Raw genomic sequence first — 17,101 nt, forward strand, 5'->3', positions numbered from 1 at the left:
AAAAGGAGGTGAAACAGAAAATTCCAGTGCCACTGAGGCAGCTTTCTAAACTACACTCTGGCTCTCTGGAGTATTTTGGTAGGTGGTTAGCATTGACCTAAATGTTCGCATTCTATTGTTCACCTACCTCATTGCACATTTATTTTGAGTCGTGGCAAACTTAAAAGAACTGTGCTGTGTCTAGAAACATTGCATTTATTTATTTGACAAATGGCAGGAAAATGCTAAACTGTGTGGGTAACATTAGGCTCAAGTTGAAGTGACTGTTGAAGTCTGAAGAGACTGTAGTGAACACAAGTTGATAAAAGGCTGCCAGCTTGAGGAGTTGCAGTCTATTAGATCACTTTGCAGCACATTTACAAACTGTAGCCATATCAAGATAAAAGCACTGATTTAGTAGTCTTTCAGATTGAAAAGAGAAAGCTAAATCTATTCCCTAAAGATCCTAATGAACATTACTTTACAATTCCCTGCGCAGAAAAATCACTGTTGAGCCCATTTGCTTTGCAAAACTGTAGGCCAACTTCTCTTCCAATGCTGACACATTGTCTTGTGTGGAAATAACTACTTCAATCCATCTGAGTTTGTCAAAACTCACATTCTGTGAGGTGAAGTAGAGATAAAACAAGTACTGAATTGAAAAGAAAATCACTTTATTTTCTCTTGTGACTCACAAACAAAACCCTGAAGTAGCTGTTACACCTAGTAACAGGTGGCAAAAATAAAATTCAGGGTGCCAAGTAAAAATGGGCTTTTCTCTTGTCTTACAGTCAATTATACCAGTAAGACAGCACTGCTGGATTTTGTAAGATACATTTTGTAACATTGGAGTTTTGCATAGTGCTTTGCTCTCATCTGTACTATGCCCAACACCCTTTTCGTACACCACTGGTGCCAAATCTTTCAATTTTGTATCACACAACTACAAAACAGGTCACATCTGAAATCAGCTCTTGGGGTAATGGCTGTTCGAGACACATTAAAGCCCTCTGGTTTAGTTTGCGTAAAACCGGTTGGCTAACAGCATGACCTTGTTGCTCAACTCTTACTCAAGAGCTTGGATTGAAAAACATTTACACATGGAGGAGCCTGCATTAGTTTTATCACACTGATGAAGCCATTCCCAACATTCATTTTTTTGACTGCCATTTTATATTTCTCACACCCACACTCTCACCCTTGACTAGGGTTACTTTTATATTTAGTTCAAAACATACCAAATTATTTACTTTACATTACACATTCATTTAGCAGATTTTCGTAAGTCAACTTTATCCAAGGTGATGTACAAATATTGCATATAGGAAGTACAGTAGAAAATCGAGGATAAAGTATATAGTTCTGCTGTATTTCATTGGTCAGTCAAGGAACAGTCTGTATTTATTAACCGCATCTCAGCTCAGTAACCAGATTCAATAGTGCCAGGCACTATTGAATCTGGTTACTGAGCCCTAAAATAATGGTTACTGTGCCCTAAAATAATGGTGCCAGTGACTCGTGACACCCGCATCCACGGAGGTGGTTTACGTATACGTGGGAGTAAAAATAGGCCCTGGACTTTGATCCAGAGCCGGCCCCCGTATTTGCCACCACAGCTAACCTGCTAATGCATGCACATTCTGTGTTTGATGTGATGCTACTTCGGGAGGTTGATAGTTAATGCGAGCGCGCAAGCCACATTTTTTGGCCTTTATTTGAACGCAAAATAGTTTTTGAGCTTTGTGTAAAATAAACATAGCCGTTTTTCAATTGGTAAAACCTTGTCTTGTGCAGGTGATTTCTTTTTGTCTCTTAATTTTTCAGCCCCACCCTTACGCTTCTTAGCCTGGGGTTCCATCGTTATTCTTCTCCCGGTGCTCCCGATGGCCAGTCCTCTACTGCGGGTCATATTATTTTAAATTCTCGTGCTGTCAGGGGGTGCTGCACCCCTAGTTCCCGCGGCCATGTGTATTCCCTCTCCACTGAAATCCAAAACTCAGCCAGTGTCTTGGCTGAGAACGCTGCCTTTAACGTTAGGTCGCTTGAAAGTTTAACTAATGCGTCCTCCTGGTCGGATGTCAGATGGTTTGCCGTACTTACAGTGAATGGAAAATCAAAAGGCTGATGGCTTTTTTATTTGCATGCCTTAATTTAACAACTATTTTTTACTTGTTAAAATGTGGGCTAAAATTTGCTATTTCTAATTGTTTTAAAATGTTCCTTGATTTCTGGAAATCAACTTGCGACCCTTGCTGGTCGCGACCCCCACTTTGGGAACCACTGATGTAGAGACAAATGACATGCCGTCGAATAAGATAAATAACATAAGGGCATTTAGTTTGTTTAGTAAAATAGCAAGTTATAGACACGTTTTATAGGAAAGGTAACCTTAAATGACTTATTTTGTGATCTGGCGCTATATAAAAAAATTATATTAAAAAAAGGCATTAGGGCGCCCCCCTAATATAATGGTAGGGGAAACACTGGTGCCAGGAATGCTATGGCTAAAATAAACATGGCTGACAATTCATGTTTTGGTTTCACAGAGTGAGAATACAAAAAGTTATCCAATAAGATGTATCATTTTTTAACTATCTATTGAACAGTACAGATTGAACAAACATGGCTGTGGGGGAAAAAGTTTCAGGCAAAGATAGAATGTGGAATGACAGTCATCATTTAAAGCACTGACCACAGAATGAATATATTCTGGTAAATGTCATCAGCTGGCCTCATAGTTGCATAATATTCGTGTAACTTCCACCAGAGATGGTTTGCGAGAATTTCTCAGAAATGGTTGCAACGTATTCTACCAAGTAAACAGCAACCTTTACGTTTATATAAATCAACTGCTGTTATATTTATCTTATTTCATAAAGACAACAACACAATGCTCCGGGACTTCTAACTTGGCAGGGCAAGCCTGAGAGTTCCTGTCAAAATCATCAAAAGTCAATCCACTACCATTTTGGCAGTGTAGCCCAAAGTAGTCTTGATTAATACAACATTTGATCAAAATTAATTCCAGATGCCATATCATCCAATAAATCTAGATCAAATTTTGCAATGCACCAAACCCACTTTGGTCTAACCAGCCAAAATAGCAGTCTTGGATGACAGCCAGGAATTCCACAAATCTTGTCCTTGTACAGTGCCAACGAGCACAATAAGGTAACCGACATGTAACCCCTGTCCTACTTCTGGTTGGAATCTGGTTTCTGCTGAATACATGGCTAGGCTAAGGTCTTCTGACATCACTGTGCAATGGGTCCGGCTTATCACTCACATGTGGCTCAGATTACAAACCCAGACCAGATGGTTTGGGCAGACCAGAGTATCACGTCTACCTCTGTATACACACAGTGACTTAAATAAGCCTAACTATAATGTCATAATGTACAACACACTTTATTTATGCTACAAGGTGCATGAATGTGTCCCACTTTAAAAATATTGCACTTGAAGCTTGAATTACCATTGCTCATCACCAGGCAACAAGGCTCCACAGTGTGTCTATTTCTATGTTTCCATTCAACCTGGATTTTACATTTCAACCTCTTTCCTCTGGCCTCATTTCTGTTCTCCCATTCCCTTAGTTTTTAATAATCTTGATGAATCTTTAACTGTGTTTGCAAGAAGTGCTAAAAACATGCCAGTTCAGTGGTTAAGTTCTTGAGGGCAACATATTGGTAAATTGACTCAATCTTTCATTGTTCCTGGGCAGATCCAATTGTGAAGAAACCAAATCAAGGCTCAACCTCCATAGTTACTTGGTGCAATACTTGTTGCACACATATCAATGTGGTAATTGCTCTCTCATGTCCAGTTAAGGTCAATTCATGTGAAAATAGGGCAGTGAAAACAAAACGTTTACTTAGGAGACAAAGTGGCTTTAAATATAAAGGAACTAGGCCAGGCCCTGATGGTTGTAACAAAAATTGGGTCAGTGGAACAATGGTGACATGGCACAATATGCTACTATAGATTACTTTGATAAAGTTGGCCCGTTTCATCTAATCTACATTCATTTCCATTATTTCCTTCAGAAAAGAAATGACACAGATTATGAAAAAGAAATGTACTTTGAGTTGTTTTGTACAGTATTGGAAAAACAAGACACAGAAGAACAAGACATGCCATATTCTTAGAAAGAGAGCTGGTAAAAATATAAAGGAAGAAATATGAATTGTATTTCAATGAATTCATAGAAAAGAAAAACTTCTGATTAGTAAACAACCAAAACATTAGCTTTGATGTTTTTACTATTTGGGTTCATTAGGGCTGGGCGGTATGGCCTAAAATGTATATCACGGTATAATTTTGAAGCACAGAAGGTAACGGTATATATCACAATATATTCGTTTTTCTTAAAATTTCTAGTTGGCTAGTATACCAAACTCGGATTTGGTATTTCCAACTTTTGCAGTGCTTTGCCACAGAAAGAGCTAGGATAATATAGCTTTCAACAGTATGTTTATGGGATAACAAGTACATTTGGTTAAATATTTGTATTGAGCTAGATAACAAATGATTACATGGCAGAACACTATTCTGTTGGCCTACAATAAACATTTCACAATTCTAACTAACCTGGCATCTTTAGTTGCATGGCTACACTCATCCATGCTACATGTTTGACGCTCAAGTCTTTGTAGGCTAAACGTTGAACATCTAAAACCGAAGGGTAAAGCCCCAAAACGATTCCGTAAGATTTCTCGCTATGTTTGCGTAGATTGATTGCGATATTTGCGTTAAAGCTCCCTACGGTTCTTTTATTCCGTGCATGTGTAGGCTAACTCGACGAGGTGTCCAATATCAGAAAATACCATGGTCACTAGCCAAGAAAAAAAAGTATGAACATTATTTTATATATTCATGTGTTTTACAGTCTAACGTTTTTCACAAGAAATAAGCCAACTCTGATATTAGTCCGCTCAGCTCATAGAGCTAGAAGTTCTAGTAGAACCAACCTCGGCTTTCCTTTGGCTGAGATATGAGCCAGAAAGCTAGAGCTAACGTTATGCTAGCATATTCAAAGACAATAACAGTGCATACGGTTGACAAACATTAAATATAATTTGACAGTATGTTTTGTCAAGAAGACTAGAGCTAATGTCATTGTCCCCAAATCAATATCAAGATTTTCACGAACAAATTATCGGCCACATGTAGGCTAGATCTACTATCGGCCGCAGCCCGAAGTAGCAAGTTTAATAGCGAATGGGATGTGAGATCAGTGCTGATCCTTGCTATAGGCGACATAGGCACCCGCTTAGGGCGGCATGAAGAGGGGGGCGGCAATTTCCCAAGTGCATCCAATTAAATTAACCTTCCCGCTGTCCTTGAGTTTCAAACGCACTACCAGCAGAGGGCGCCAATCACGTCATATGTCCGTGTTGTGGTTGGCGCCCTTCTGCTGGCATTAAAAAGTTACTGCACTGGGGGGGGGGGGGGGGGGGGGGGGGTTGCCAGGGGTAAACCTTGCCTAGGGCACCAAATGTGCTAGGACCGGCACTGTGTGAGATGATTGTGTAATCTGTAGATCTTTTTACTCGCCACGAGAGTTTGCATCATTCATTCTGGTTGGCGTCTACATGCCTCCGCAGCGTCAACGAGGCGCAACGTGTGCTCGCCAGCCAGATACTGAGTGTGGAGCATGAAAATCCGGATTCCTTGGTTATTGTGCTAGGCGACTTTAACAAAGGCAATCTCACTCAAGAACTCCCAAAATATAGACAATTCATCAAATGCCCTACCAGAGAAGGAAACACCTTGGATCACTGCTACTCTACAATCACCAAAGCATACTATGCGGTCCCCCGAGCAGCACTGGGTCACTCTGACCACGCCATGGTCCACCTGATTCCTGCATACAGGCAGAAGCTAAAGCACTGTAAACCTGCTGTGAGGACATCAAAACAGTGGACCAGTGAAGCTATGGAGGATCTGCAGGCGTGCTTGGACTGCACTGACTGGGACATGTTCACGACTGCTACCAATAGTCTGGATGAGCTCACAGAGGCTGTGACATCATACATCAGCTTCTGTGAGGACTGCTGTATACCAACACGCACCAGGGTAAGCTACAACAACGACAAACCCTGGTTTACAGCTAAACTCAGAAGGTTGAGGTCAGAGAAAGAGGCCGCGTTTAGGAGTGGGGACAAAGACAGTTTCAAGGAGTCGAAGAACAGGTTTAGCAAGGCGGTGAGGGAGGCTAAACGACTGTACTCAGAGAGACTAAAACACCAATTCTCTGCAAACGACTCTGCTTCTGTCTGGAGAGGGCTCAGGCAGATTACCAACTACAAGCCCAGAGCCCCCCACTCCACTAACGACTCCCGCCTGGCCAACGACCTGAATGAGTTCTACTGCAGATTTGAAAGACAATTGGACAGTCCTGAACTACCCCTTCCCACCCAGGAGGCCTCCCACCTCCCCCCCTCTACAGTGACGACACTCTCCATTCAGGAGGGTGAAGTTAACAGACTTTTCAAGAGGCAGAATCCCCGCAAAGCAGCTGGGCCGGACTCTATCTCTCCAGCCACCCTCAAGCACTGCGCTAACCAGCTGTCTCCGGTGTTTACCTACATCTTTAACACCTCCCTTGAGACATGCCATGTGCCAGCCTGTCTCAAGTCCTCCACCATCATCCCTGTGCCAAAAAAGCCAAGGCCAACAGGACATAATGACTACAGACCCGTCGCCCTGACCTCTGTGGTAATGAAGTCTTTCGAGCGCCTGGTGCTGGCACACCTTAAATCCATCACTGACCCTCTACTGGACCCCCTGCAGTGTGCCTACAGAGCCAACAGGTCTGTCGACGATGCAGTTAACATGGCCCTCCACTTCACCCTACAGCACCTGGACTCCCCAGCATCCTATGCCAGGATCCTGTTTGTGGACTTCAGCTCTGCCTTCAATACCATCATCCCCGCCCTGCTTCAGGACAAGCTCTCCCAGCTGAACGTGCCTGATTCCACCTGCAGGTGGATCAAAGACTTCCTGTCTGACAGGAAGCAGTGCGTTAAGCTGGGAACACAAGTCTCTGACTCCCGGTCCAACAGCACTGGATCACCTCAGGGCTGCGTCCTTTCTCCTCTGCTCTTCTCCCTGTACACCAACAGTTGCACCTCCAGTCATCCGTCCGTCAAACTCCTGAAGTTTGCGGACGACACCACCCTTATTGGGCTCATCTCTGGTGGAGACGAGTCTGATTATAGGTGGGAAGCGGCCAACCTGGTGACCTGGTGCAGCCAGAACAACTTAGAGCTCAATGCTCTTAAGACAGTGGAGATGGTTGTGGACTTCAGGAGGAACACAGCCCCACTCACCCCCATCACCCTGTGTGACTCCCCAGTCAACACTGTGGAGTCCTTCGGGTTCCTGGGCACTATCCTCTCCCAGGACCTCAAGTGGGAACTGACCATCAGCTCCCTCATCAAGAAAGCACAACAGAGGATGTACTTCCTTCGGCAGCTGAAGAAGTTCAACCTGCCAAAGACAATTATGGTGCACTTCTACTCAGCCATCATTGAGTCCATCCTCACCTCCTCCATCACCGTCTGGTACGCTGCTGCCACTGCCAAGGACAAGAGCAGACTGCAGCGTATCATCCGCACTGCTGAGAAGGTGATTGGCTGCAATCTGCCTACCCTCGAGGACCTGCACACCTCGAGGACCCTGAGGCGAGCGAGGAAGATTGTGGCCAACTCCTCCCACCCTGGACACTCCCTGTTTCAGTCACTCCCCTCCGGCAGAAGGCTGCGGTCCATCAGGACCAATACCTCACGCCACAAAAACAGTTTCTTCCCTTCCGCTGTTGGCCTCTTCAACAAGGCCAAGGGACCACACTGACTCTAATGACTTCTTGCTTAAAACACACTGCTTTTTGCACTGCATTACAATAATGGTATCTTGTACATTTGTATTTTTTGTAATATTTGTATTTTTGTATTTTTATATTGTAATTTACGGCAACTTATATTTTATTTTATTGTATATTTAATTATATTCTAATCCCACTTAGTACTGCTAGTTTATGTACCCTTAGTATAGATAGTCCACATATTTAAATTGTAGGTATACGTTTATTGTATGCACCTTCCTGCCAAAGCAAATTCCTTGTCTGTGCAAACTTTCATGGCGAATAAATCCCATTCTGATTCTGATTCTAATAGATTAAATGGTAGGTAGAGGAAGTATGGTAAAAGCTTGGATGTGGGTATGCAATACATTTTGTCCCTAGGGTCTTGCCTAGGTAAGTATACACATGCGTACAACACCGGCTCTCAAACGTTCTCTCTTGTGCCTTCCAGTGTCAGGTGTTCTGGAGAAAAATCAAGTGTTCACCATTCATGCAATTGATCTCCATCGTCTCATTTCTTTATTTTATTAACCAACATGTGTGTAGACCAACCCAACCTTAAAAGCATGATTACAATTGATTCAAAGTTGACATATTCTCAAAACTAACCTACATATAATTTGACAGTGTTTCACAACAAGACTAGCCAGCTATTCAACCATTTCATTGTCCCCAAATCCATATAAAGATGTTCACAAACAAAATTATCGGCCATGTCATACATATAAAGGCAATACATCCTCCAACCAGCTGTGGCGTTAACACCTCGCCGCAATGCAAATTTTTGCTACGTTAAACACTATTGACTTAAGCTAAAACCAAAGTTCAAGTAGCCTAAGTCATACATATAAATGCAATCCAACCAGTGTTGCCACCTCCTCAGTAAGGAAAGTCGCTAATTGATGTAATCGCCTAATTTGCATAACTGTAACAGCTGGCTAGCTAGCTAGCTAGGGTTTCACGATATGTAACAGAGGCGCACACACACAGTTGAGGAGGTGAGTAAGTGACTGAGGCTGTGTGAGGTAAAATGCAGTGATTTATTTCAGTGTGACAGTGAAGAAATGTTTACATTTATATACAGTTAGGTCCATAAGTATTTGGACATTGACACAATTTTCATAATTTTGGCTCTGTATACCACCACAATGGATTTGAAATGAAACAATCATGATGTGCTTTAAGTGCAGACTTTCAGCTTTAATTTCAGGGTATTTACATCCAAATCGGGTGAACGGTGTAGGAATGACAATACATTTTATATGTGGCCCCCCCCTTTTTAAGGGACCAAAAGTAATTGGACAATTGGCTGCTCAGCTGTTCCATGGCCAGGTGTATGTTATTCCCTCATAAAGGGAGTTCGTTATTTCATTGACAAGGAGCAGATAAAAGGTCTAGAGTTCATTTCAAGTATGGTATTTGTGTTTGGAATCTGTTGCTGTCAACTCTCAATATGAAGTCCAAAGAGCTGTCACCATCAGTGAAGCAAGCCATCGTTAGGCTGAAAAATCAAAACAAACCTATCAGAGAGATAGCAAAAACATTAGGTGTGGCCAAATCAACTGTTTGGTACATTCTTAAAAAGAAAGAACGCACTGGTGAGCTCAGCAACACCAAAAGACCCGGAAGACCACGGAAAACAACTGTGGTGGATGACAGAAGAATTCTTTCCCTGGTGAAGAAAAACCCCTTCACAACAGTTGGCCAGATCAAGAACACTCTCCAGGAGGTAGGCGTATCTGTGTCAAAGTCAACAATTAAGACTTCACCAGAGTAAATACGGAGGGTTCACCACAAGATGTAAACCATTGGTGAGTCTCAAAAACAGGAAGACCAGATTAGAGTTTGCCAAAAAACATCTAAAAGAGCCTGTACAGTTCTGGAACAACATCCTATGGACAGATGAGACCAAGATCAACTTGTACCAGAATGATGGGAAGAGAAGAGTATGTAGAAGGGAAGGAACTGCTCATGATCCAAAGCATACCACCTCATCAGTGAAGCATGGTGGAGGTAGCGTTATGGCGTGGGCATGTATGGCTGCCAATGGAACTGGTTCCCTTGTATTTATCGATGATGTGACTGCTGACAAAAGCAGTAGGATGAATTCTGAAGTGTTTCGGGCAATATTATCTGCTCAGATTCAGCCAAATGCTTCAGAACTCATAGGACGGCGCTTCACAGTGCAGATGGACAATGACCCGAAGCATACTGCGAATGCAACCAAAGAGTTTTTTAAGGCAAAGAAGTGGAATGTTCTGCAATGGCCAAGTCAATCACCTGACCTAAATCCAATTGAGCATGCATTTCACTTGCTAAAGACAAAACTGAAGGGAAAATGCCCCAAGAACAAGCAGGAACTGAAGACAGTTGCAGTAGAGGCCTGGCAGAGCATCACCAGGGACGAAACCCAGCGTCTGGTGATGTCTATGGGTTCCAGACTTCAGGCTGTCATTGACTGCAAAGGATTTGCAACCAAGTATTAAAAGTGACAAGTAGATTTATGATTATGTTAGTTTGTCCAATAATTTTTGGTCCCTTAAAAAGGGGGGGGGCCACATATAAAATGTGTTGTAATTCCTACACCGTTCACCTGATTTGGATGTAAATACCCTGAAATTAAAGATGAAAGTCTGCACTTAAAGCACATCTTGATTGTTTCATTTCAAATCCATTGTGGTGGTATACAGAGCCAAAATTATGAAAATTGTGTCAATGTCCTATATGTCCTAAATACTTATGGACCTAACTGTATATTTATGTACAGTATTTATTTTGCTCTCTAAGCCAGGGCGGGAACAACGGTGGATTAGCGCATGCGTGATTCATTTGCAGTCTGGATGCGGAGTGTGTGGGTCTGCTGCTGTCCGCTTTGACTGTAGCTAGGACTGCTGCGCGAAGCTGTGAGACTGACTGCCTGTGAGTGTTTTGGGATGGGGAGGAGCTCACGGCAGCACCCACTGATTGATGAGGACAGTACTGCAAAACGATCCGTGCTATCACGTGAGTCTCCAAAACTCCAGCAAGTCTCCAAAAACACCGGAAAAAGTTGCTAGATTTGTCGCTAGTCGATTTTGACAATAAAAGTCGCCAGGAGGGTGAGGTTATAGCGAATGGGGTGTGAGATGATCGGTTGTGTAACACTGACACAGTAAGTTCACGAAATGTAAATTCTTCAAATAGGTTAAAAGAAATGTTGAAGTCACTCATTGTTGTAATTAGATGTTAGTTTATTAAAGTGTTTCAATAAACTGTAAACGGAGGCTTTGAATGTGTCCCTGTTGCTATGGTTACTCATTTTAGACACAGGCTCATACTACATGATTACTAGTATGATACTATGTAGCCAGCGCATTAATTTAGAACAGTGAACAGACAGTTTTACTGGAACTACTTAGAAGGTGTACAATGTCATAAAATAATGGACACCCCTGCAGCTAATCAGAATCGAGTATTCACCTCTATATATTTTCCCCTGGCCTGATAGTGCCAAACCCAGATGGGAAATCTGTAGTTTCTTGCCTGCTCCAGATATATCACACAACATTCAATAACTGACAAAAAAAACGCAGGTTCCCGATTAGCCAGGACAAGGAGTGAATACGCAATCTCAATACCGACAGCTCTTTGACCTCAGTGTGCTGATTCGTTGGAAATGGTTCAGCGCCTGCCAAACGGGTTAGGGAAGGAGCAAACCGTTTTACTGCAGAGAACTTTGATAGGCAAAGGAGAATGGAATTCACGTTAAATACCAGTATAATCGTTTCATACAACGAAAATCTGGTAAGCAATATCATTACAAGATTATGGGTCTTATACACACAAGCTTGTGATGGGTTTATAAGGACAGATACTTCCATTGAACTCTTATGCTTGAGGACTGCAGTATGCCTTTTACTTTAAGGCTGCTAATTCCACCTGTTAAATCCAAAGATAAACAGGAAACTCAACATAAACCTCTTGTCCTGTGTACTTGATATTTACCGAGGCAGATGGGGGAGACAAGAGACATGGCAATGTTGATCAATGACACATAGAGTTGTAGAACAAGCAGTAACCCTCTTCAGATGGATAGCATTTAGTAACTGGTCATGGGGCATATGTTCCAGCGCACAAGGTGGCATGTTTGCCAAACAAAAATATGTCTTGTGACCACATCCACCCCTCCATTTCCAGGAAGCGTGAATGTGGTGAATAAATCTCTCAATTCTTGGACAGGAGCCAGTGCTCTGGTGACCTATTTTCATTTGGGGGATAGACAGGCAACAGGCAAGTAGAGAAGAGATTGTGACACTGTATCTATCTTCCCAGTTTTCTCTGCAAATAAGTTTTAGAGTGCAAGAATTAAAAGACACCTTATCTCATTGATACTTACTGATCCTCTAACAATGGTCCCAGACTGCAGAGGTAATATTTCTGTAGGGCTACATAATATTAAATTTTAAACATATAATTTGTTGACTGCCATGATAAGAGGCCTAACGTTCTGCTAAAATGTTCCCCAATATCTAAAGACCTCTTATCATCTATCTATAAATATAATATAGAATGTCAACTGCAGCCACATGAATTTGATGAAAGAGTTAGAGGTTGAGACTGAGCAAGAAGGCAGAGCTAGCTAAATGTCAAGTGCTAAATCCCTTTGGACACGCGGGAGGGGCATACAAAGGGCAACTGAATGCTTGGACGGAGTCCAAACACAGAAACCTGAAGACACACAAATCCCTGACAATGGACAAGATGAATCAATGAGCACAAACGACAGGTGCCACTGTAACAAATGTTGTTCTCAGTGACATCGTCCAGCAGAGAGGAAAGGAAAAACAAGAGAAGCATATCAGAAATAACAGACATGATATCTCTGCATTCATGTAATGTAACACAATCACCATAACTTGATAAAGGGACAAACAAGTAAAAATGTATCTAAACCCTATTAGATCCGAAATGCTGGTCAAATACAAAGTTTCATATTGCATCAGACTTGTGAAAACATCTTAATGCCTAGGTTTACACAACAAAATAACTGGAATGCCCAGGCCTACCATTTTCTTCTGATCAAGGCATTTAGCCATGTACCATTGTTGTTCTCTCAGCTATATTTACTATACACAAAAACGCAAAGGTGGGTCTGGTGTGACACACCTCTATTCTTAGAATGAGTTAATCAGGGAAGTAATCTTGTTTCATAAAAATCCTTTTTGGGAGGGGGGGTAGGGGGGGGTCGGGGATCTGCAACACCGACCTTGGTCAAATGGACATTTGCAAATTGACCCACTTTCCTGCTGTTACCCTCCTATTATTGCTAGCATGTTCCATGTATAAACTCCTAGTGATAACTGAAGTAATCAGATTAAAGTCCAGGACACCTGATATGAGGGGTAACTAAGTTTGACATATATGGAAAAACAACACTGCAAACACGAGTTAATGAAGTTTTACCAAAGTAAAGCTGAATCCGTTTGTACCCCCAATTTGATTCAGTCAACCTCACATTGTCAAAAGCTGGTAAACCATAAATACAAAATAAAGAACGAGATTTTGATTCAGGGAATCAATGAAAAATCAAGTTCATAACATGAAGGGAGTGACTTTCTTACTGTCATTTGAGCTATTGGTTGTAACAGCAAGATTGGATTAAAAGGTTTTCTTTAAATGTTTCTCATCAAAACCAAACAAGGTTTGCATTTACTTGAGGGTAACCTTACGATATAAAATCTTTATGGTGGGTGGGGTGATTTGTGGAACATGACTTAAAAAACATGAGCAGAAAAGAACTCAAATCAAACCTTACCGGCTCCTGGAATTATTGCAAGTTTGGTCTCTACCAGTCCCATTTTTGCACAGTTTGCTAAATAAGAGAGAAAGAGAGAAGCATTGTCATCTTAAGTACCCTGAGTGATTCACTTGGACATACCCTCAGGTATTCTGGCTATAATGACACAGTAGCATTTCATTAGACAAAGCTAATACAACATAACATCTTTAAACTCTGCTTAATAAACCTGTTGCAATTCTACCACTTTCCATTCTAAAGTGATTATGCTGATGAATAATATGTTTTGCAGTATAAAGTGCCACACTTGACACTGTCCACAAAAATCAGTTGGCCCTTCTAATAATATAGTTTTTTTTGCAAACAAAACATCGAAGCAATATGTTTACACTCATTGGGCTATAGGAAGTTGATTTATCCCAGGACTCATTTCAAGTTTTGGTAAATTTTCCAAGAATTACTAACGAATGTGGGATGCCATAGCACTGATGCTATGATGCCAAAACAATTCTCCACCACCTCTCACCATCATTTCTCAAAGCAGCTGCATCAATGACATACACTTAAAATAGCTTGCTGCTCTGCCATTAGCTGTGACTAACCATGTTATCAGACACACGTGTGAAAGTCAACACATTTACATATTCTTATAAGAGATTAATGCTAACTTAGAAAAAAGAAATCTGTGACAAAGTTAGTTTGAGTTGAGTGTTGAATGTTTTCTGAGGTCAATGTATTCTGCTTAAGGTTTTGACAACTGAAAATGTTGTAAGTTGTCAAAAGGTTGTAATAAAAAAGCCTGAAATCTATTCAATTTTATGATTTGAGATTCATAAGCTAATAGGCTGACCTTTTGTGGTCTATGTTTTGATAATATTAAGGTTTTATTTCACATAACAGACCAAACTTTTAAATGATATGTTCATAACATAACCTTATAGCCATATTCAAATATACAGCTGATTGTACTACGTGTCATACCCTCCATTCATAGAGAAAGTCATGTGTGGACATTACAAATGTCCTGCTTTGTCATTGCAGATAACAAGACAATGCGTGTGTGTGTATAGCTTCTCTATTAAAAGATTGCTGATGAAATCACGTTCATGTTCTCATACTACACAAGCATCTGCATGCATGTTACAGAGAGCCCAGTCTTACATGCAATTCTGATGTCACAGGCAAGGGCCATCTCCAGTCCCCCTCCCAACGCAGCTCCATCGATGGCAGCAATTGTAGGCATTGGCAAATTACCTTAAAAGTACGAAGAGGGGAGATACTTATTAGTGATAAGAAAAAAAGGAATCTATGCAATATTTAACTCTTGCTTGCAAGATATTGCAAGCTTGTCTGCTTGCAATATCTAGTGGACAAGGCATCAATGCTATACAAGTATTGGTGTGGAATACGTGATACGCGGGTACTTTGTATGATCACAAATATTTCCCACATGCACACTATAAAATGTGCAGGGATACTTGGGTAGGGGATGACAAGGGATAGAGAGGGTCTCCAGTATGCCCAGTACATCACACTAGACTACAGGGTGTATGTAGTACAGGGTGTCAATCAAGAAAGAAAAAAAGAAAAGCTAATTACTTACATTTAATGTAACTAGTGCACAGTGTCCATGATGCAGTCGGGTGATTAAGATGTCAGTGAAACACACAAATACAGATTCCAGGAACTATAGATAGTGCTTAGTGCCCGTTATAAAATTGGTGGCATACACACACATATTCCTGGAATTATAGATAAAGCACAGTGCACGCGATGATGTCGGTGACACACACAGATTTCTGGAATTATAGATAGATAGGGCAGTGCCTGTAATGCAGCTGGTAATGACAGTTCTCAGTGGTTTTGGTACCTATATTACGATTGAAATTTTCTGTCATCTCTGAAGTACTTGTTCAACCTCCACATTTAGTCTAGTCAAATTGTCAATGCTGTGGTAGCCTATATTCATGCAAATAATTATGTACCCTTTATTTGTCTACTGTTTCCTACGTTATACATTGCTTATGTTAGTCAAAATGTACTATATTGGTTCTGTTAAATTGTCTTATCACTGATTATCAGCTGATTATCGGTTGTCAAAGCGAATTCGCATTTAAATATCGAAACATCATTTCAGTATTTTCCTTACCATGCTTGGTTTAATTTCATTGCGAATGCCTTTGTTAATCGCATCAGTTAAATTGTGGTAGGCTACTTAGGCAGTTTTTACATCAGTAAACACATTCATTTATGTAACAAAATTCACTGATCAATACTGAAAGTATATACACGTTATATTGTCATTTTGATAGATAGCCATCCCTTTTGAAAATTGCTGAATATCAGTTGTAAAAGCAAATTTGCTTCTAGATGACTTAACAGAATTCCCTATTTTCTTACTACGCTTAGTTTCATTTCATTCCGAATGCCTTATGTGTTGTTTTTTTTCAAATGCTTACACACAAATTCCTTACTTTTCACACAATTTCTGAAACCTGACACTCAAACACCAGAACCACACCTCAAATTAGCAAAATCATACGCACATTTTGGGCCTTTGACTCAGTTTTCAATTTCATAAAACACTTTTTGCAAAACACAACACATAGTGCCTTACACTAACTCCTCACATGAGTAAACACTCATTGCTTTACTCAACACCAACCAATCATGGCTTTAGAATAGGCCTGTTCTAATGTACACATAATAGCTGTTTCAGCACAACACATGGTATACTATACACAAACATATTTTAGCACCCATGCATCCATTGACTGCAGTGCACTGCATGATTGGTCACAGTCTGGTGGATTACTGTATCATACCTTGCAACAGTACAGTGACTGTAAGAAGACATTCTGACAATATTGTAGAAAATAGTATAGATTACTGTATGCTACACACAGACACACCATTCCGTAATCACCTCCGTTTCTGTCCTACTACACTCTTTCTTTTGTACTGTGTAATACTGTATTCACAACCACAAATGCTTATAGTAAAAAAATAAGTTTGGTTTCAATCTTGTTTTCGTGTTTACCATGACTCTTTCATCATCTATGCCATTTACTTTCAATCTTGTACAGAAATGTACAAAGGAGCTCATGAAAGAAGAGCTTTAGGTTTTGAATAACTGTGTGTATATGATATATCCCAAAATGTAATATAATGGCAAAAGTGTTTGCAACATGAGACAAATGTGTGCTTTTGAGACTTGTTTGTGATATTTTGAACGCAGTGCTTCATTTTGCTAGCCTGGCTCTGCCCTCCTACATACTTCCGCTAAATTTTGATTTTACTTCTGTACTAGGTCTGGGATTTCGGTGTAATAGTTGGTTTTCAGAAAAAAAAAAATTGTAGGTCCAATCAGCGAACAGAGGGAGTGGCTGAGAACGATGACGTTTATGTTGTTCGCTAGTTTGAGTTGTAGTTCAGTAATGGCGGCGGAGTCGCTGCCGAATATCCAAAAGTTAAAGCCG

At 40.9% G+C, this 17,101-nt stretch overlaps 1 protein-coding gene across 1 annotated transcript in view; it reads right to left on the reverse strand.

Moving 5' to 3' along the window:
* Positions 1-17,101, reverse strand: part of auh (AU RNA binding protein/enoyl-CoA hydratase) — a 28,180-nt gene that overhangs the window by 5,364 nt on the left and 5,715 nt on the right. Inside the window, exons 5-6 of the mRNA XM_067258364.1 lie at positions 14,784-14,876; positions 13,641-13,697 (exon numbers count right to left, since the gene is read on the reverse strand). Coding sequence (XP_067114465.1) covers positions 13,641-13,697; positions 14,784-14,876 — 150 coding nt within the window. The remainder of the gene's footprint in view (positions 1-13,640; positions 13,698-14,783; positions 14,877-17,101) is intronic.

The sequence above is a fragment of the Osmerus mordax genome, chromosome 20 (genome assembly GCF_038355195.1).
Source record: "Osmerus mordax isolate fOsmMor3 chromosome 20, fOsmMor3.pri, whole genome shotgun sequence".
Classification (NCBI taxonomy): domain Eukaryota; kingdom Metazoa; phylum Chordata; class Actinopteri; order Osmeriformes; family Osmeridae; genus Osmerus; species Osmerus mordax.